At 45.5% G+C, this 23,414-nt stretch overlaps 1 protein-coding gene across 1 annotated transcript in view; it reads right to left on the bottom strand.

Moving 5' to 3' along the window:
* SPMIP10 (sperm microtubule inner protein 10) overlaps positions 1–23,414 on the bottom strand; it is a 185,315-nt gene that overhangs the window by 110,814 nt on the left and 51,087 nt on the right. Inside the window, exon 2 of the mRNA XM_069625601.1 lies at positions 13,546–13,654. Coding sequence (XP_069481702.1) covers positions 13,546–13,654 — 109 coding nt within the window. The remainder of the gene's footprint in view (positions 1–13,545; positions 13,655–23,414) is intronic.

The raw sequence follows: 23,414 nt of genomic DNA, 5'->3' as shown, positions 1-23,414 counted from the left end.
ATATGTTGTGAGACTTGTTGGGGGACCCCAGCTGGTCCCCACTGTTCACAGTGTAGAGAGCACACAGAGTCTTAATGTCCAAGCCCAAACCCGGAGACTACCCACGGCCAGTTATAGCTCACAGAATGAATTACATCGACAAAGACTTAATAATATGAGCGGCTTGTGAGAAAAAGGAGATTGAACTCAGCTCCAGTACTATATGCACCTTTCCAGAGTTCACAGTGGCAATACGACAAAAGAGAAGGACGTTTGCTGGGGTAAAAAGTTACTTCGGGACCGCAACATTGCATACGCCATGCTGTTTCCCGCATGCCTCTGTATTCAACAGCCCCAGAAAATGGATCCAGCAACATCGAGCAAATGGTAACCACAGACTGTTTTCTGTGCCACACCGTGGCATATATAGACCTGTTGTGTGCCCATAATGTTCACACAAACTAAGCCCCACTTGAAGCGGTAACCCTCCATGCAAGTGCATATGTTGAGGTTATTGGTTGATGGGAATAGGCCCCGGGGGTGGAACATAGCCAAAGATCGGGGAGCGAAGGGTGGGTTTGTTGAAAATGTTCAAAAAGGGTACTTGGTGGTGACACAGAGACGTGGGGACACTCAGTTAAGCATGGGAGCTATTTCAGAATATCAATTGGTAGATGATGGCCCAGGCAGATAACACTGGTCAGACCGTTAGGTTGTTAAGTTGGAATGTCAGAAGCCTCAGAAGTGTAATTAAGGAAAGTAAAATCACTGCTTATGCGAACAGACTGGGGCAAATATATTGTTTTTACATTAAACTCATATGTTGGGTTATCAAGCAGCCCGATTTGCTCCATATTGGGGTCTTGCAGGAGTTACACGTCATTCTCATCTAGAGCACTTGGGGTAATGATATCGATAAATCACTCTCTCCCCTTCGTGCAGCTGGTTTCCGTGGTAGACGAGTCGGGCCGATATGTGATAGTCCACGGTCAGCTGAGCGGCCTGAAGGTGCTACTGGTTAACATTTATTTCCCCAACACGGACAACCCTGCTTTTTATGATGACGTATTTCACAAATGCGCACAGTTCCCCACTGCTTTCATAATATGCAGAGGCGACTTTAACACTACTGGACCATACATCGACGATGACACAGACCCTAACTAGCATGGCACACACCATTCTGCTACATATGGACAATTTGGGCCTACAAGATTTGTGACGAACTCTGAACAACACCCAAACGGCTACACATTGTACTCGTTGGTACACGACATGCACTCCCGAATAGATATGTGGTTGGTCACAGGGACTATACTGAACAGTGTTACTAACTGTTTGTTACTTCCTCTGACCCTGTCGGACCACTCACTGATCCTATTAACCATACACATGGCTGAACAGACCACAGGTTTAAACCAACCGCACTGTAGCACTCAGTATTTAAGACAAACATAAGGTACCACATTAAGCAGTAGTTTGACCTTAACGAGGGCTCAGTACGGAGTAGCCCTTATGCATTTAAGGCTTATATCAGAGGAGTTGCCATTTCGACTAAATTTGGAGTTGTGAAGACCATAAGGGGTGAATGGAAGAGGTGGGAGTCCGAACTAGCGCGACTACAACAACAATATGCCACTGCCCCTTCACCCCTAGTGCGGCAAGATATAAAGAAGAACCTAGATACGTACCAGGAGGCGGCTGGATAGGGAATTACGTTTCTTTGAAAGAACGGCTGCAGCACATCAGAACGGGGAAGCGAATATGCCGGGGAGGCTACTGGCCCAGGTGTTTAAAACGGAGAAGGGTGCCTCACATATCCCAGGTGTGTTGCGGAGCGATGGTTCCAAGGCACATACAGATGAAGATATTAATACGGTATTCTATGAGTTTTACTTCAATCTTTGTGCCCCAAAATCGGTACGTACAATAAAAGAAATTGATGAATACCTGGGAGGGATACCTACTACATTATTGTCACACGAGGCGCGGATGTCCCTAGAGAAACCGATAGATATTGAAGAGATTAACTATGCCATCAAGGAACTACCAAATGGGGAAGCTCCGGTCTCTGATGGACTTACTGTCAAATTTTAAAAGAGTTGCGCACAGAACTCGCTCCACGACTGGTTCAGATCTGGTCGGAGGCCCTGTTACTAGGCTATTTGGGTCCACTCCAAAGGTACGCTTATCCTGTGCCCAGAAACTAAGAAATGTAGCTTGGAGAGAGAAATACCGAGACATAGACCTAGTGGATTGGAAGGTTGGGGACTATTTACCACCCTTCCGCACAGAGACTGGGACAGATGGCATTCTAAAAAGGGCCAGAGAACAAGCACAAGATACCACTCGTACCACGACCACAACCCCTTATTTTAAGGAAAAACAAGGCTTACTTCACCGGGTAACAAGGGGTCCAGACAACACTGAGGTGGAGCAGTTGTTGGTCCCACAATCATACAGAAAGAATCTGGTTCAGTTGGCACACAACCACAATACGGGGGATTCATTTAGCTGAAAACATGACCTTAAAGAGACTATTACAGAACTTCTACTGGCCAGGAATGTACGCTGAGGTGACTAAATATTGCCAGAAATGCGGCACATGTCAATAAACTAGTGCACATATTCCTCCCAGGGCTTGTTTGCAGAAGATGCCACTAATTAAAGAACCATACCAAAGAATAGGGCTGGACATTGTGGGGCCTTTGGAGCCCAGCAGCAGAGGATATTGGTTCTTACTGGTGGTAGTTGATTATGCCACGAGGTACCCAGAAGCCTTCCCATTAAGGGGAACCTCAGCAAAGCAGGTTTGCGATGTGTTACTCCCATACTTCGCCAGAGTGGGGATACCCCAAGAAATCGTTACGGACCAAGGGAGCAATTTCATGTCCGTCGTGATGAAGGAAGTATGTAAAACACTAGGAATCACCCATTTGAAAACATCAGTATACCACTCTCAAACTGATGGACTCGTAGAAAGATATAATAAAACCATAAAACAAATGATACGGCATGCAACTAGTCCCACAGGGTTGAGATGGGACAGAGTTCTGCCTTGGGTTTTGATGGTGTTACGAGACACCCCTCAATCATCTACGGGATACTCCCCATTTGAACTATTATTTGGGAGAAAGCCAAGAACTATAATGGGATTGTTAAAGACCACCTGGGAGGCCCAGGAGGAGACAAACCTAACTGAGTATGTGAATGATTTACGAGAACACCTCGGAAACCTATGAGAGTATGCCCAAGAAAAGCTAGGGTGGGCCCAGGCACAACAGGAAAAGTACTATGATCAGGGAACCAGACATCGTTCCCTCAAAGTAGGAAACAAAGGGCCTGATCATGACTTTGGCGGTAACGCCAGTGGTATTACCGCCGGCGGTATTAGCCCTACCGCTGAACTCCCTGGCGCTAATAGCGCCGTATCACGAGTTCAGCGGTAATGTAATTCCTCATTCCCCATTGAGCCCATTCGGGAATGCCCCATTCCCCATTGGGATCAATGGGAAAAATTTGCGCTCTTACCGCTGGCGGATTTCCCGCCGGCTGTAATAGCTCGAATTTTCGGCGGATTTCCCCCCAGCCAAGAGTTGGGGCGAAATCCGCCGAAGTCCTGATTTGGCGGACCCTTAAATCCGGCGGTAATAGCGCGACCGCCGGATTTAAGGGTTACCGTCAAAGTCGTGATGAGGCCCAAAGTGTTGGTCTTACTGCCAATGGAAGGGACCATATACGATTACAAAAATGTTAGGTCCTATCAACTATGAGGTGGAACAGCCGGATCGACAGGTAAATCTACAGAATTACCATATCAATCTGCTCAAACTATGGAAAGAAGACACGAACACTGTATTGTGTACCTCGCTATCGGAGATGTCAGTGGCAGAACAAATGGTACCAAATTTAACTAGCAATCTGCAGGACGTGATTTCGGAGAACAGCTGAGCAAAGATCACATTTCTGGGTTGCCCGGCCGAACAAGCATTGTGTCCCACTCTATACCTACAGAGAAAGGCAAAATAGTACACCTCAGACCGTATCGGATTCCCAAGGCAAAAAGAGGGGACATAGCAAGAGAAATTAATGACATGCTGAAACTGGGCACTATAGTTCCATCTAAAAGTGCCTGGTGCTCGCCAGTGGTGCTAGTACCCAAGCCAGATAGTAGCCCGAGATTCTGCATGGCTTTTAGGCCACTTAATGAAATCTCACACTATCAAGCCTATCCCATGCAACGGATCGATGAGTTGATCGAATATCTAGGTTCCGCCGCTTATTTAAGCACCCTGGATCCGACAAAAGCATACTGGCAAATACCCCTCAACACAGAGGATCAAGAAAAAATGGCAATCGCTACTCCTCAAAGGATCTTCCAATTTACGTTGTTGCCGTTTGGGTTGCACAGGGCTCCGGCCACTTTTCAAGTCTTGATGGACAAAATTCTGAAACCACATGAAGCCTATGCTGCAGTGTATCTTGATGATATAGTTATCTTCAGTCCAACATAGGGTGAAAAACTAACACATCTCAAGCAAGTGATTGTAGCCCTACAGGAAGCCGGATTACACATTAATCCTAAAAAAAAAAACTAGCAGCTAAAACCACAAAAAAAATGGGTTATTCCATTGGTGGGGGAATAATAGCACCACTACTGGATAAAGTACAAGCCCTACAAAAACTACAAATGCCCAACTCCAGGAAAGAAATGTGAGCCTTCCTGGGCGTTGTGGGATACTACCAGAGGTTCCTCCCCACTTCTCAATGATAGCGGCACCACTGACAGACACCCTAAAAACCAACCGGCCCCTGGTTATCAAGACAGAAGAAATGCAAGCGTTCCACACCCTGGTCAATATGATCTCCAAACAACCAATTCTACATTGCTTAGACTTCTCCAAAGAATTTTATTTGCAGGCTGATGCATCCGCGTGCAGTTTGGGGGCAGAAACAGAGCTATGTCCAATCGCCTTCATCAGCAGAAAATGTCTTCCTCACGAGCTTCCATACTCCACCCTAGAAAAAGAAGGCCTGGTGATTAAATGGGCAGTTGAATTCCTCAGATATTACTTGATGGGAAGACTATTCACGATATTTACAGACCATGCCCCCCTGCATTGGTTGGCCACCCAAATGGACTCTAATCATCGGGTCCTGCAGTGGTTCCTCACCCTGCAGCCCTACGACTTCATAACAGTGCACAAACCGGGCAAGTATCAGTTAGTGGCAGACTATCTCTCCAAAGCCTTGGACCCGCCGGAACGGCTTGGTCCCTTGAGGAGAGTATGTGAGGCTGGACCCGACGGGTCCCGGAACACACGTCAGACAAAGCACCCCAAAACAGCTGAACAAACAATTCCGACAGACTAGACCTTAATAGAACCATAACCATCCTAACAAACCCTTCTCAGAAGCCACCTAGAATCAACTGTGAAGCTACAGCACTATAATCCAGCGACGTTCGCAGCCACAGAGTGTTTTGAAACCCTCCTTCCCTTGAATGCAGAACATGAAGCAGTCCATACTCATGGGGGCAAACATTCCCGTCCTGTAGGTCCAGAGTTGGAAAACCTGCTGGAGCAGTTCACTACGGATCCCATAGTGCCCTGCGTTGTATCCCAGTCTAGACTCCGGAGCCTGAAAAGCCAAAAGCTACGTTGTTACAAAACCACACACAGCACCTAAATTATGCCCGGGGTGTGGGTGCTCTGGAGATGCCAGGACGGAGGGTTGGTAAAGAAGACCGAGCGGCCAGGGTGCATTGCAGGTGTCGGGAAGGGTGCTACGGTCCGGAGGAGTGAAGGGGGAGGGATTCCAACAGATATAATTATGTGAATTGAGAACACCCGATGATGGGAGGGGAGGAGCGGCGGGAGGTTTAAAACCTGCGTTCGATGAATCATGGTTCTCTGTTTTTCCAAGCAACCACAACCGGAGGACTGCAGAGACTGGAGCGAGGACTCGGAGCGCCCGAGAAAGAGGAAGACCTTAAGCTTGACCCACTGGCAAACTAGAAATCAGAGCTGACATTAAGAAGCTCGATACCATGCTTCCAGCTGAACCTTCCCTTTTGTTTCCTTTGCTTTACACGGAAGCGTGATTGAGAACCTGAATAAAGGAATTTTGTTTCAAACCTACCATCCGACTCGCCTGCTGTGTAACATGGGTATACAGGAGTTAAACTGTGTAATAACTTGCAATTTCCTATACAAATGGCTGGTATGGTTTCTGACCTTTTTCCAAAGCCATACACATCTTAGAAGAGAGAGCGGGGGAAAGGCAAACCCCCTTACAGCGCAGAGGATAAAGACCCAATCACCATTGCAGAAGAGGAGGAGAGTAACCCGGGAAGCTGCAGAGGAGGAGAAACCGCCTCTGGGGATATGTAACAGGAGGAAGGAAACCTTTGCCCAGTTTGGCGGAATGAACCATGGCTAAGCTTGTGGAACGCTCAGCAACCCAGCCAAGAAGCAGACCGGAGAAGCCCGGCCCAGGAGTGTCTCAAGCAGTAGAGAGCACCTGAGCAAAGGACGAGAGACACAACGAGGAACCACTGCAGAAGACCCACAGAAAAATAGCGGGAAGGGAACACCAGCACCATCAGACATAGAGCCCCAGGAGGAAGCCAGAAAGGAGAAGCTGCATCGATATACTGGAACACCTGCCCGGAGGAGCACCGCACAGAGACACAAGATTCACATTTGCTCCAGGGAACTGGGAACCTATTGCCCTAGCAGAAAGGCCAAACCAGACCCCAAGTCGGGGTGAGAGTAACCAGACCCCAAGGTGGGGTGAGAGGAACCAGACCGCCAAGGCGGGGTGAGAGGAACCAGACCGCCAAGGCGGGGTGAGAGGAACCAGACCGCCAAGGCGGGGTGAGAGGAACCAGACCGCCAAGGCAGGGTGAGAGGAACCAGACCGCCAAGGCAGGGTGAGAGGAACCAGACCGCCAAGGCAGGGTGAGAGGAATCAGACCGCCAAGGCAGGGTGAGAGGAATCAGACCGCCAAGGCAGGGTGAGAGAGCGAGACACCAAGGAAGGGTGAGATGAAGAAGACCGGAAGGCTGCATGCAAGGAACCAGACACAAGGCGAGGTAAGAGAAGTCAGGCCCCAAGGCGGTGGTGAAAGAAACCAAAACCCCAAGGTACGGTGTGAGACCCAAGGCCCCAGGGAGGGATAACAACCAGGAGTTAACTAACTAGTGAAAGTGCCACGTGATTCCTTGGTGGGGAGTCCAAACAGAGTACCTGATCTGGAGTTTCGAACAAGAGGGTTCCAAAGGATGGATGAAAACTGGAGACAAAAGTCCTGGTGAACCCAGACAGAAAGATACTAGCCAAAGACTGAGACGCAACCCAAGGAGGGGAAACTTAAAGAGACACTTGGTGTCCTGACTTGAACTGTGCAATAGGTCAAGCAGCCTTTTCTTCTGCTAGAGACATCAGGTGAGGTCGGAAGCCACCCACCATTCTTTCATTCGGGCAAAGACTTTTGTTAAAATTACATTGTTTTGATTATAGTGTTAGCAATCAGGATAGAATAGGTTTCTGAATGGCAGACTTTGCTTATTTTGTAGGGCACCCTGACAAGCACTTTTTTAGACTTCTTTCTTTTCTTTAGAGTAAGGCCCAAGAGACCTAGAGATAGATTAGGTTTTGGGTGTTCCAATAAAGAAATACTCAACTCAAAATGCCACCATGTCCGTCTCCTGATTTTGACTTTCCACACCCTACACTTACCCAGGCTTGTAGGCTGAATTTCTTTAGTATGAAACAGAGCATAACACATTGGGACTCATTACAAGGTTGGGGGTCCGGTAATAACGATACCAGTAAGGCATTACCGGCATCGTTTGCCAAACTGGCCCATCACGACCTGCAATGCTGGTCCTACCGGCAATGACAAGGACCCTCTGTGGCCGTGAACCACCATACCGGCATGCGCGCGGGTGCTGTGCCAGTAACACCGGCATACCGCAAGGAAGAGGACATTACAAGTTGCACAGACATGCACATACCGGCATCCAGATGCCGGTAAGAAGGGCCACCATGATGCCGGCAATACCGGCATTGCGGATCACCCATTAATAGTAAACTGCTGTGTTCCCAACTGTCACAGGTGCACACAATCAGCACAGGTGGAGGCAATGGAGCCTGGCCCTGCACAAAAGGAGCACACCCACACACCACACCCCTTCCAAGACCAAAATGATTCCACTTGCAGTTGCGATACTGGAGCTGGAGGACATGCCTGCACTGCTACTCCTTGAGCAGGCAGTACACCAGGGATTACAGAGGAGACGCAGGAGGAGAAGGAGGGTGAGACTGCCCCAGCAAATTCCACCAGCGCAGGCAGTGGTTCCCTGCAGGCAGCCACCAATCCCTTGCATAAGGGCCAGTCCATTCAACTTAACCCCAGCACAGATCCACACCCTCTACCGCCTGGACAGTGACACCATCACCATAGTGGATCTAATAAATTAAGACTTGGTCAGCCTGATCAACATCCGCACGGCCATCCCCCCCCTATGCTGAAGGTAGCGCCTGTGCTCCACTTCCTGGCCACAGGCACCTACCAGCACACAGTGGGCCGGCTGCATGGCATCTCACAATTATGTTTTCCGGTGTGCTAAACCAAGTGCTGGATACACTCCTAAAGCATGCAAGGGCCTACATATCCCTACCACGGACAGTACAGAAGGTGAATGCCACCAAAATAACATTTCATGCACTGGCAGGGATGCCCAATGTCATTGGTGCCCTCGACTGCACCCACGTGGAGTTGGTAGTCATGCATGCCGTGGAGGTGGTGTACCGCAATCGGAAGCTATACCACTCCATCAATGTGCAGATGGTGTGTGAGGCCAGCAAGATGATAACACATTGCTGTGCCAGATTCCCAGGATCCACGCATGATGCAATGGTGCTGCAGAACTCCTCGCTACCCCGCTATATGGAACGAGATGCTGCCCGACGTGACTGGCTGCTGGGTGAGTTTGCACTCTGGGCTATGTGAGTGTATTTGGGAGGGGGGGTTCATGCATATGCAACCTGTCTGCTCCCTGGGCCATGGGAGTGTATTTGAGGGGTGGGGGGTACATGCGTATGCGACCTGTCTGCTCCCTGGGCCATGGGAGTGTCTGGACACTGTCCATGCTGGCAAACACTGTGCCCATAATCATTCAAATAAGATGTATGACACAGACAATGGAGGCCGACATACTCTGGCCGCACACCAATGTGTAAATGTCAGACTCACAATCAGCGCACACACCTGAACATCACCTGACCGTACCCACAGCACCACAATGCACAATCATGCAGTCACAAAGCTGAATACACATGACCACATCGAAGCACCTCGCAGGTCATGCATCCATGAGTGCGCAGTATGAATTCCCACTCAGGGAAATCCCCTGTCACTGCCCCTCCCCGACAGTAACACTGCATAACACCATGGCAACATGTGCAGATGAATACAAATGGGAAACCACATGTGACAAGGATGCTTCAAATTGCACCCATCAAGTAGTGAACAACACCTACATGGGTGCGATTGGTGTGGGAATCACCCACAGCACATGAGTTTTAGCAGCACGGCCACCTCTGGACTCGTAATGAGGCCCATTGTGTCCAAAAATGTTGGCAGTAAAGTTTCTTATTATTAGTAATATGGCAGGAGACGCTTTGTTTGGGCTAACGTTCCTCCAAGCTCTGAACCAGTAGCGTCTCTCATTTTCATTTGAATGTGACATGGTTATTTCCATCTCTACGAGGCCAGTACTGTGAAGTGTATTACTCAGATTCTTATTTTCCTATGTTTGGGCAAGATTAATGGCAAAGAGAGTGAGGATCTAAGTTTCCTTGGAGGGGTGTATTTATTCAATGTTATAGGGCCATTGACCTGCTGGAGTGAAATGTTTTGTGTACGAGACACGGAGACCTAAAGATAATCAGCTCTGCAACCGGTGGCCAATGCTGAGATCTCAAGGCATGGGGGTATGTGATCAAATTGATGGATCTCTTCAAATCTATGGATTTTTAACAAACGTCTCTGCGCTGCACCCTGAACTCAATGCAATACATTTCATATGCTTTACACAGAGTCCCCAACATACCCTGTTTCCAAAATCAAGACATGCATACACAAAGACATTCATGGCTACATACCGTTCTACATGTCCTACAATAGATCATGAAGGCGAATATGGTTGCCGGGGGAACCAGAATCATAACCACGTGCAAGCTGTGTCTGTAGTTTGTGTACCATTAGTTGCAAGGGAAAGCACTCAAAGAGGAGGTGTCTGTATCACATTGTTGGGCAGAGCGATATTGCATCGCGCGTGGGTGCTTCTTTCCTTATAGGATTATTTGATAATGAGATGCCGGTTTCTACACCAGTAACAGGGCATACATACCTGATCAGTTTCCCATGCCTGCGTCACAAGGTGACCCATTAATACCACTTATTTGCCTCCTACTGCAACTGCACCTCATCTTCATCTCAATATAGCACCGATCTCCAAGTTTAACATACAATATCTCCATTAGAGAAAGATGGTTCATGCAAGAATAGATTGTCTGCATACTGTGACGAATCATCAGATGTCGTCCCTTCTCCCCTAGGGGGAGCCCATTCTTCCCATGGGGACAGGGAGATGAGGCTGCTCCCTGATAATCCCCCGGGGGCTGGTAATGAACGTTTGGATCACATGGGGAGGCAACTCCCTATGGGACCGGGGCAGACACTTTGGGGGAAACGCAGTATATTTTCTCTACCCCAAACTCAATCACACTGTTATCCTGCACAGGACACAAAAACCCCACAAACTTCCATGTACAATGTCACTTCCCTAAGAAACACTGAGACGAGGAAGAATGTTGAGTACATGGATGACTCTAATGCCGGCATGAGGAAGAAGTGTGGAGTAATTTGGAATACTTCATCGAACCAGTATAAACTCACTGGCCAATTTGTGTCAAGCAAATCTGTATGCAGCATACAAAGGGAAGGAGGACTTTGTAGAGGGAGAGAGAGATGGAGAGAGACCCTCCGAGGAGGATACAGGAGATTTGAACTCCGCTGGAGGAGTTGGGATGGCGAGAGTGCAGAGAACGGGACACTTGCCTGCCAGCAGAGGCACCCTTAAACAGTCTGCTGTGGTCTGAAGATGGATAGAAGCAGCCGCCTGGGCAAGCAGCTGTACAAGAAGTCTGGAGTGCATGGAAAAGCTGAGATGTGCCACCCAGAAGCAGGGCGTCAGTGCGGAGTTGCTGCAGTCCCTGGAAGCAGCAGAGGGAAGCTGAGAAGGCCAGAAGCACCCGCAGACAACCGGAGACCACCAGTAAGTTCTCCAGAGAGGTCAGGGAGACCGGGATGGTTGGCGGGACAGCTGAAAGGAAGGAGGATAATGAAGGATGAGTTTGGGACCCATGCCAAGTCGTAGACCTCCAACGCGTCCTTCATAGTCACAGTACCTGGCAGGCTAGTGTACCAAGTGGACATAATTGAAGGGGAACCGAGTGGGTGTCTGGGACCCACAACCACAGAGACAATCAACGCCTCCAAAGAGATCTTCATAGTCATAGTACTTGGCAGGCTAGTATACCAGGTGGACAGAATCTGATGAAAAACGGGTGGATCTGGGACCCACATAAACAACAGAGGTTCAAGCAGAAAAAGTGATTATTATAGTCACAGTAACTGATAAAGAGCCAAGTCAAGTTAAGTAGCTGTGAAGAGTAGCAATGTTAGAGAAGCACAATACCTCTTCTTGTCTAACCCATCTACAGTATTCTGAGAAGTAGTTGAAAGCCAAGAGAAGGGAGATATTGTCTTGGCACTCGACGAAGCCTGAGCAAAAGAGATGTGTTTCTCGATCCCAAGAGCTCGAATCAGAACTTTGTTTTCTTTAAGAACTTTGTATCCTTTGGATCTTTGGTTTGCACACCTCAGAACTGTCTTTTTTTACACCATTTGGATACCTTATTTACATCTTGGACAAGAACCATAAACTGGAGAAGGAAGACATTGCCTCAGGCAACGGTTCCCTTAGCCACAGGAACTGGAAACCATTGTCCAAGAGAAAGGAGACATTCTCCTGGACCAAGAACAGTGGTACCAGCTTTAGTTAAAGTGGAAGGGATGGAAATAGGTTTTGGACACAGGACAGAGGACTATTCATTTTGGACAGGCATCCTGGCGGAATCCTTAGTTGTAGTTCAGGCAGGTAGCATTAGGGAAAGAAGATTTCTCCTTTTCTTTTGATGAATAAAAGTGTATGACAACCAATAGGCCACTCCTGTGTCAGTCTTCTCCTTCTGGTTGCTTACAATACTGAATTTCAAAACATAAGTTGGACCTTTCAAATGTACTGTTCATATATTCCCATCTCATTGTACCACTATAATCTTATCAGAGTCATTCTTGATTTAACAGCTCGCTGTTACAACATAGTTATAATATAGTTCATAATCGGTTGTAATACGTTCGTGTTTGAATTTCCTTTGCATTATTTTTAATGGATAGCAATTTTAGGTGACTAATTTACTCACATTACTACTCGAAATAAAGAAAACCTCTCCATAACCCTCCTTTTGTGTTCACTTGATCATTTTTTTAATTATAAATAGGGTTTATATTCTCTTACTTTTCTCTAGTTACTGTATCATCATCGAACTTCATAGCTTACTGTTCGTTCTTATTTGACTATTTTAAAAATAAATAAATTAAATATTTGAACACAAAAAGAAATTAGTTGTCCTTGTTGCTTTCCTGAGAGCACTACCTGTGATCCGGGGTGCTGTACCGAGAAACTACTGGCTATCAATATAGTGTCAAAATCAGCACAAATGACTGCCAGTATGGGAATCGCCAAAATGACTGAGTTCAAAAGGCCAAATGCGTGATTTGGTCGAATGTCGGGCGTTTGAAAAATCTGAACGGCTGAAAAGTTCAACCAAATCACACAATCAGTGATGGGGGTTGCAGGGGTGTCCCCCGCACCCTTTCTCACTATATTGTGAGCGGGGATTGCGGGGGAGAACTCGGCTCCCGGTCCCGAAAAAAAAGGAAAGGACCCTGCGGCGCCAGTTCCCGATCACGGAAGTGAAAGGGAACAGGCGTTGCAGGGATGCAGCCAGTAGGCAGGAAGGTAAGTAGGGGGGTGGGTGTGTCGGTGGGGGTGTGGTGTGGTGTGGTGTGGTGGGGGTGTTGGCGGAGGCCAAGTCAGAAATGTTCAGGGGAGAAAAGACAGAGGGTTATTTCAGAAAAATAATCTTCAGTCTTTTATCCCTCGAACATTTCTATCTCGGGCTTTCAAGCCGATCGCAAGTATGTCAAGTCAAACTTTACTTCAACGATCACATCAAACACCCAAAACACATTAAAAGTTTCTGGATAAAGTAAAATATAAAAGGCGTTCATTCATGTGTGCTATGCTCTTGTTGAAACTTAAACAGGTTTTAAGCCCTCGCATAATTATGTCTTAGTCTTTTACAAATACCGTCCAAAACAAAAGCTTAAATGTATCTATGGTTACATCCATCACATTTAAAGTTCACCTTTGCAATCAGTCTCCTGTTCATCATGTCTTGTTTCCAGGGCATCACATAGCGCTTGGGGATCATGGGGTGGCTTTTAGTCATCAGCGGGAAGTGAGCGTGCACTAATCTATAGAAAGGGGGAATCAAAAGATTTTGTTACACAAACTTCACAAATAACTGTCACAGGTCTTTTTATAGGTGGCAGCCTTCTGGGGGCATTTTAGAACATGTGTTGATATTGGTATGAAAACACAGTAAAACATATTTTGGGCATGTATATTTTTCACGCTACTATGCACAAATTCCCAGAGTGGACTAGGAACCAAATGTAGCCCTGGAATTATTTTTCTAAGTGGCTCCATATTACACTGTGTGGTCAACCCCCACCACTTTAAGTAGGGTTTGGGGGGGGGGTTCTCCCACAAGAAAATGTGGGGGAAAGTGTTCAAATAGCAAATTTGAAAGCACATTTGCCTCTACCTAGGGATTAAACAGTAGCTAAACGTATGAGCAAATTGAGATCTAGCATTTGATAAGAGCACGAAGTAACATTCTGGAAGCATCATAATAAATTCTTTACTTAAAAAGGATGTGATGTTATGTTATGTTACTTGGCATTTATATAGAGCCTTATATATCATTGGTATGACCTCAAAGCGCTGGTAGGTTGAGCACCCTTGGGAACCGCAGTTCAAGTCATTAGAGAGAGTGTTGTATGGTGCGTGGGTGCACCGGATATGTGTGCAGCTGGTGTGGGTGTTGCATGATAGCTGCTTCTTAGCGGTAGGTGTGGTGCTGAGGAAATCAGTTGGATGTGTTCAGTCTGGAGGGTGGACACCCAGACTGAGTTCTGGCTGCGTTAGGCCTGAGGAGACGTCTAAGCTAGCCAGAATGTGCTCAGCTTGCTGTGTTTTATTAGGATGATGAGGTGTTTGTGGGGTCATGTTAGTATGAGAACAGCTAGACCGAATTTATCATGGTATGGCTGTATTCTAGTTGAATGATGGTGTATAGGAGAGAGTAAGCGTAGTAGTGTGATATGGTGGTTATCAGTAAAGCGCCTGCGACCAGGTACGAGAGGAGGACAGGGGGGTGTTCATAGCGGTAAACATGCCATACAGATAACATGGGGATACGGGTATATAGCATATATAAAACTTTTACACATCGAAGCAATTAGGCACACTTTCTAAGTTAAAACTTTAACACAGTGACGCTATTAGGCACACTCAATGTTGTTGGGAACACTTTCTAAATTAAAACTTTAACACAGTGACGCTATTAGGCATACTCAATGATGTTGGCCGCACTTTCTAAATTCAAATTGTAACTGTAACACAATCTAGATGTAAGATTCAACAAAGTGAGGCTATTAGGGCACACTCAATGATACTTGGGACACACTATCTAGATGAGAAACTCACCACAGTGAAACAGTTTGGGCACACTCAATGTTCAGATTGTAACACAATCTACATGCAGGATTCGACACAGTGACGCTATTAGGGCACACTTTCTAAATTCAACTTTAACACAAGGACGCTATTAGGCACACTTTCTAAGTTCAAAGTTTTGCACAGTGACGCTATTAGGCACACTCAATGATGTTGGGCACACTTTCTAAATTAAAACTTTACCACAATGACGCTATTAGGCATACTTTCTAAGTTCAAACTTTAACACAGTGACGCTTTAGGCCCACTTTCTGGGATGTGGGAGATGAAGTGCGGTGGAAGGATGGGTGAGGGGTGCATGGGAGATTGGTTAAGAGGAGCAGAAAACCATGGTAGCCACACAAAAGAGGCCAAGGGTGCAGAGGCCCACCGGGAAATCTGAGTTCCATGTAGGCCAGTCCACCCCAAACTTTTGTGCAAAATACAGTCATGATCCTCGAATTGGACTGGTGATCCCTTATGAAAATGTTCAAAAGAGTGGAAATGCACTCCTTGTTGTTGAATTGTGTTATGGCTGGCTGAATGTTGTCCTGCCTTGCTGACCATTCTCAAATCTGATAAAATGTTGATGCAAGTGTCTGAGTGACAGCTCTTGAGAAGGTTGATGAGTGCCTGCTGTGTGAATGTTCTTAATGTGTCAGTTGGTGCCCTGAACTAGAGTGTATGAAGATAGCCAGTGGGCAGTCTTTGTGTAACCGTAATTAAGCAACTGGAACCTGCATATATGTAAATAAAGTCACATGGACATTATAACTCGTAAGTTTGTAGCGGGACCAAGCCACACCTCGAGCGCTGCGTTGCCGCTTGCTGGCTGCATGCCTCCCTACTCCATACCAGGCGCAATGCAGGTTTCAAATCCTGTTCCTTGACCGTTTGTACGTTGCTGGGAGGTGGGTGACAGCTGATACTCACACCATACTCGCACCAATCCCTCTCTTGCTTCCTCAACCCTGGGGCGGAACCACAACAATTGGGGAAAAGTGGTTAAAAGGACCCAAGAAGGACCACGCAACGTTGGGACGAGCTCTGGGAAGAGCGGCTGCGTCCTCTGCTGGTCGATGGAGGAACATGAGAAAAGGAGAGACATTTTCCATGGCACAGTGTAATCTGCTTGCTGTCTATGGAGTCCTGGCTTGGAATTTGATGGAAGAAACCTGTTTAAGGAGCAGATTGGTAGGCTGTGGGAATCTGCAACTATTTGGAGTTGTGTTCTTTGCCTCTACTAAGAGGAACATCCTAAAAGTAGTGTAAATAAATAAATAAATAAATAAATAACACGTAGAGCAGACTGGAGAGCCGCGCTGCAGAATCCATCTGTTACCCTGCAGTGAGTAATTGTTTTACCTTATTGCTTTAACTTATTATTTTAACTTGTTGCTTTATCTTTTTATATTAGTTTATTATATTAGTTTATTGTGTTTGATCTCTCCATGAAAGCCACTATCCAACCGTCACCTGCCTTTCAGCCCACTACATGTGTGCCAGGAATTGTAAGGGTCTAGTGAAAGAAAATGTTTGACACTTACTTAATTGCCATTGGGTGAAAGCTGTTTGACCCTAAAAGGAAACAAACAACTTTGTTGAATAGTTTGGGTGTTGTGGGATGGAGGATTTTTGAAACTCAACCAATGGTGCCGGTAGGAGAAGGAGCAGGAGATGCACAAGATATATACCAAGCAACCGAACGTACTTTAGCTCAGCAATTCGGCCCTTGCATAAATGTTGTAATAGAACGTCATTCATTTTTCTATCGCTCCCAAGAACCCAATGAGAAAGTGAGTGTATATGTAGCATCACTACATGGCCTGGCAAAGAATTGTGACTTTGGATGTCTTCCGAATAGTTTAATGCATGACCCAATAGTAAGGTGTATAGTTGGCAAGAGGTTGCAAGAAAGGCTGTTAATGATAATGGAACTTACTATGGAGCTAGCAGTAACAATGGCAAAAATGTAAGAACAGTCTGCTGCCGATTCTCTGGCATTAACAAATGCCTCCAAAAGTGAAGTTAACAGTGTTAACAAGAACTGTGGCCTTCCGGAAGAATTGAATAGATTGGAGAATTTGCAGAGGAATGCTTAAGTTCAATGGAGAACAAATGGCAGCCCACACATTTGAACAAATCCCAATGGGTTAAAAGTCAAATTGCAGGTGTTGCTTGTGGGGAGAGGGATCATGTAGTGACCAATGTGGGCTGCTCAGTTCGAGGTGTAACACGTAGTAAACCTGGTCATCTGCAGAGAATGTGTAGAAGCAGACCTAGTGGTGAAGTGCGATATTTAGATGATGAGATGCATTTATTTCAAGATGATATTAATGATCTCCTGACTGTTGAGGAAAATGATGTTGATGCTCCCTGGTGTGTGGTAAAAAGTGATGGGAGTGACTTGAAATCTATGGCAAATTCGGGGTCCAAATAAACAGTTGGAGCAGACACATTCCTAAAATTAGGGTTTTGTTTGACAGAGCTTGAGGAACCAGATATAAACCCGAAAGGTTATGGAGGAATGCCAATCAAAATGTTAGGGTCGAGAGTTGTAAAAATTGGATTTAAAGATAGGAAATATGTGGCACATTGTATGTTACAGGATAAGTAGTATATTTGCTAATTTGGAAACACCAAAAAGGCTTGGAAATCACTTTGGATCCAAATGCTTTCGAACCTGTCACGCTTGTAGAGAGTGATGTTTGTGATACGTTTAAGGATGCTTTTGACATCAAGATTGGGTGTTTGAAGATCTTCAATGGCAGTATAATAATTAAAAAGGGAGCAAAAACAGCCCACAAGATGAGACCAGTACCTTTAATGTTGAGAGATAAGCTGATGGAGGAACTAGATAAAATGTATAGAAATTGTATTATTGAACAATTGGGGCTGTGGAGTGGGTGTCACCATTTGTGATTACAAAGAAATCAGATGGTACAACAAGGATGTGTATAGACTTGAGATCTCTCAACAACAACATATGAGTAGATCGCCACACACATGCCAAGGTGCAAGAGAGATCTCTCTTGTTGCATGGTGTGAAATATTTTGTGGCCATTGATTTGTCAAACTAGTACCATCAAATTGAATTGCATCCTGACTCTAAACACTTATCATTTGTAACAGCTTTTGGAGTTTATAGATTTAGGGGAATGCGTTTTTCAAAGAGTGTTGGAACTTCTTTTTAGGAAGATGCCGAATATTAAATGCTTCCAAGATGACATCCTAATATTCACAGAAGACTCTGATGTGTGCTCAAGGTAAGTGTTTGATATCCTCAGGGAAGCAGGACTTACAATAAAGAGGGAAAGATTTAAATGTAAGGTTAGAGAAGCATTATACCTGGGCCATATGATTAACGATCAAGGTATTATGCCGAAAACCAATCTAGTAGATGCTGTGTTGAAGGCACCAGCACCAGACACTAAGGACACATTGAGAGCATTTTTGGGTCTCACTGAATATTACTCCAAATGTGTGGAGGGTTTTGCAACCCTGAGTGCTCCTTTAAAGAATAATTGAAAAATAATGGGAATTTTGTTTGGAATGAAACACATGATCGTGTTTTATGAAAATAAAGGGGAGGATAGGATAGTTAAAGCTCCAACTTTAAATATCTTTAACCCTCAGAATAAAACAATATTGACAACTGATGCAAGTAGTGTAGGGTTGGGAGCAACACTCACTGAAGCGAAAGATGGCTGTGAGGTGGTGGCTGCTTTTATTTCTAGGACATTGCAAGGAGTGGAAAATAATTACTTTATTCTTGAGAAAGAAGCTTTAGCATGTTATTGGGCAGGGGATAATTTGAAGCTTTTCTTGTGGGCCTCCCATTTATAATGAAAAAGGATCACAAACCATGAGTTCACGCCTTGATAGGGAACAATATGTGTACATCTCTCATAATAAATCACTGGGGTTTAGCTTTTCAAGAGTTCAACTTCACGGCTGTGTACACTCCTGGACCGGGTAATATAGGTGGGGACTGTTTGTGGCAACTCCCTCTGAAGTTTGAAGAGACGCCATCTGTAGCAATGATAGCAGAAGTAACACATGAGGGGGCCTTGCAGTTGATAAGATGGTGACGTCATCAATGAAATTTGTGATGTCAACTTTGATGGTCTGGGTGTTAGTCTTGGCAATGCACGTAGGTGGCACGAGTTATGGTTGTTTAGCGTACCATATTTAGGGAATGTCAAGTGTTTTCGGTTTTACTGTGAAGTATAACGTCCCTTTAACAAAGTTGTTTCACTGAATATACATATCTGTATGTGGCAGTGAAGAATAACAAAGGGGCTAAACATGTGAGGTCATCAGTGATGTCATCAATGACATTTGTGATGGCATCTTTCATGTCCTGGCTGCACAGGGTTGATGGCAGGAATGGGTGCTTAGCCTACCAAAACTGACGAATTTCAGGGGTTTTTTCGGTTGGAATTTGAACCATAATGGGATGTTAGAAAGGTTTTTTTAGTGAAGTGGAAAGGTTTTTGGTAGGGCAACTTAACCATATTGTCCCCTCAACAAAGTTTTTTTGTAGTGAATTTTAGTTTTTATTTACTAGGGCAACGTAACCATAACGTCCCTTTAACAAAGTTTTTGGTGTGCTGCAGTTCACAGTTTTTTTTTGAAGGGGAACTTAATCATAAGATCGTGGTAATAAAGTTTTTTTGTTGAATATACATTATCATGATGTGATCTTGGAAGATATATAGTATAATTTACTTACTTTATATACATGTAACATAGAACATACAGAACCCCCTCACTATTGATATTTGAAAGGCACGGACTAATCGCCTGTTCGGGGACGGGCACGGACAAGGTCAACAGTGACCAAACAGGCCGGGGCTACCTGAAATTTTACCATTGTTTTACGCTAAAAATGCGCACCTAGGAAAAAGGACACATATACACATTACAAGTACCAATAAAGAAGTAGGGAAACCTAAACGTGTGAAATTAAAACCATGCATTAAATGACCATGTAGAATGAATTGGATTGTACCATAATCAAAAAAAGGTAGGTCTCCAACGTAACTACCTTACAGAAACTCTGCAGCCAGGACCGACAGCAGACACACGCACTACAACAAAGGGAAAGTACAACAAAATAGTAAGGGAACTTCATTTTTCTTATATGTGAGTGTACTTTTTTTGGTATGTGGGACAGAAAAAATAATGTCTTTCTGTTGTTTTGACACAGAAATGGACAGTACTTTGGAGTGGTTGGGGGAGAATTTTCCGCTTGGGGAAATGTCCGAAGACAGCGACAATAATAGTACACACTGCTCTGCATAAGCAAAATAATGATCAGTATTTTATAGGCATTTAACATATGTATATTTATTTTTAACAGAGCAGGGAAGAAATTAAGAAAGGGCAATAAACGACACAGAGGAAGACCTGCTGAAAAGGATTGAACTGAAAATGGAGACACTGAATGACAATTTTAAAAGTTTAAGGGAATTTGTGGAGGACTTTGTGAGTTGGAAAGTATGTTATCACTGTTCCACCTGTACCTGCCCCCCTTCTCCATTCCCTAGTGAACCATCCCCAAACCTTCCAGAAGAACATAGACGTTTTGATGAAACATACATCCCTTCTTCCCCTCACAAATCATCCCCTCATAACCAGCCCGTGTTGAATCCTAATTCCCCTATATTCGTGTCAGTATCTGCTTCCCCCTGTATTTCTCTTAACTGAAGTGTGTGTGAGTTTTTGGAAAGTTTTTGTATATTTGTTGTTGTTGCAGAGGTGGAGGAAACATTTTTTTTTTTTTAAAAAGACAAAATGTTCGCGAACAGCACGCCTGTTCGAGCTACTCGTAAGCAATAGAATAGGAATGTTCTAATGACAACACACCTACCCGTTCCAATATCAACCAAGATGGAACTGATCTTAGAACGCACCATCTGTGCAAGGCGTGCGTAAATAAAAAAACGGGCACCCTAATGATATTTTACCTCTCCGTACTGCTTACAAACGAGATAGAACATGTTGGTAGAGCACACCAGGTGTACGGGATGTCTGTAAATGAGCAAAATGGGAGTGTCTTAAGGACAGTATACCTGTCCGTGTCGTCCGCAGCCAAGATGGAACCGTCCGTAGAACAAGCGTGGTGGGCGGCATGTTTGTGGGCAAACAAAAATGGAGGTGTCTTAAGGACAGTGGACCTGTCCGTGCAGTCAGCAGATGATGTATGCACATGCGTAGTACACCCATAAGTACAACGAACATCGCGCCTGTCTCTAACTGTCCGTCTCACTTGTGGCGCACTTGTAATTAGTTTGAGGACCCGAACACTGTCCGTAGGAAAGTTGCGCGCATGCGTACGTTTGTTAGTGTACATTTGCTGTCCAGCGGGCACCCATTTCCCTCACGGATGTGTTCAGGATGTCATCATGTGACCGCACCCACGCTGACCGTGTGGACTAATTTGCGCTGTATGTGTGCTTCCGCGACATTACAAAAGAACTTACACACACAAGGGAAGTTATTTCACAGTGTAGAATAACCATTTCACATGACCCATACAATAGGTGTACCGGTGGATGTATTGTTTAAAGTTTTTGGAATGCTTTTGAGTGATCAAGATGGTCATGAGGTGCACCCTTCCAATCCTATCAATGGCCACACCCCCGAGCGCATCTTCATTGTACCTTTGGCTATAGCACATTGAGTTGTGCTGCCTTTACTGCTGTAGTGACCAATAGGAAACTTATTGTTATGGCATCCATGGCTACTGTCGCTTCATTAGCCTCAGCAACACCCCCAAACACTCCACCACCACCACCTCCAAAAGGGCCTGCAGAGGGATATACTGGTGAGGATGTAGAGATCGAGGAAGAGGAGGAAGAAGAGAATGAGGTGGAGGAAGTGCGCACTACAAGCACTCGCCGGGAGTCGTGGGTGTGGCGGTTGTTTTCCGTTTGTGGGAACGTACCAAAACCACAAGCGAACCGAGTCAGGTCTAACCAGTGCCAGTTGGTGCTGAGTCGCGGGAGACCTGGTGTGTACAGCTTTGGTACTGTACACACCAGGTCTTCGTTCCATAGTGCAGACGTTCGCAAGGTGGTGCCATTTGAAGAACGTAGTAGATTAAGTTCCTCCACAGCATCCTCCGTGTCCGATCCTCTCACCACAAGAGACACTCCTGTGGGAGAGCGCCTCCCTCCAGCAGCCTCACAAGCCATTTGAAATGCTATTGACCCTTATCTTTCGAAGGTGACAATAGTGTGTATGTATTGTGACGTAGTACTCTGCAGGGGGGAGAGTTTTCAAAGTGCTTTTGAGGCTACGGTCACGGAGCATCAGAATAACTGCTTCCTACCCAAGTAAAGATCACCCTTTCTCTCTCCACCTTCCCCTTCTTATCCCCGTGGTTGGTGTCCCTTCCGTACCCTCCTTTGCCCTCCTCTCCAAGTGTGTCGTGTGCCCAAAAGCAGGAAAGGGGAAAACAAAACAAAAAAAAAATGTCTCTTTCAGAGCCGCCTTTTCGCAGTTTAACAATAGAACTAGCAAGTGAATGTTGTAGGCCCCCGCGCATTTTTGAAAAAGTCAGCGGACAGTCGTAGGACACAAAAATGGAGGGGGCACGCGGAGTAAAACCAATGGACTTTACGCTGCGAGTAAGTGGTGGCTCTGAAAAGAGCCTTTGGTGGTGTTGTGTGTGCTTCAAAAACTGTACATTGAGAAAAACGGAATGGCAAATAGGTAAGTGTGATTCCAAAAAAGGGCGCAATACATTTTGTACATTGTGAAGAAAAATTTGGTTGCCAGCATATGTGAGATGGACGCCATCTCGGCGAAAAATGAAAGATCTCTGAAACAAAATGTTTTCATTGTGGAATGAGGACATGCCAACATCTCTTAGAAAAGCACAAACAGCCTTATTCACATTGCGTCTCGCTTTCTCCATTTGTGGACCAAATGCAGAAGAACGCAGCCATATTTGTCTTTGTGCAATACGGGAAAAAAGTATGTGGCAATTGGGGAACATGTCCATGACCTGCGCAAGTCCTTCCTTCATTGCAAATTGCAAAGAAATTCCAGAGACGTGGCCTAAACTGTTTCCTCCGCAATGAATGATAAGTATATCAGGATGACTCTCTGTCAGTAAAGTAACACAGGGAGGTACCAAGTCCAGCCATCTCATTCCACGCACGCCATGCCAGTGCACTTCCACATGAGGAAATCCAAGATCTGTAGATAGACGGCAACTTTCTGCATGCACCTTCAACCAATGTATCCATGAGTCTCCCAAAATCCAGATAAACTGTTTTTGAGCACACAGAGCCATAGCTGAGAGGTCTCCTGTCAGGGAGTGGACGGTCTCACTAAATCTCTCCGTTCAGAACACACCTACTGAACTGTATTGACCAATCCCTAGCTGCGCTCATTCTCATTTGCATGCGTCTCCACCCCAGAATCCCTGTTGGTAATATG

This window comes from Ambystoma mexicanum, chromosome 6p (genome assembly GCF_040938575.1).
Source record: "Ambystoma mexicanum isolate Mex_15411 chromosome 6p, UKY_AmexF1_1, whole genome shotgun sequence".
In the NCBI taxonomy this organism is placed as follows: Eukaryota; Metazoa; Chordata; class Amphibia; order Caudata; family Ambystomatidae; genus Ambystoma; species Ambystoma mexicanum.
This window is presented reverse-complemented; position numbering and strand designations above follow the sequence as displayed.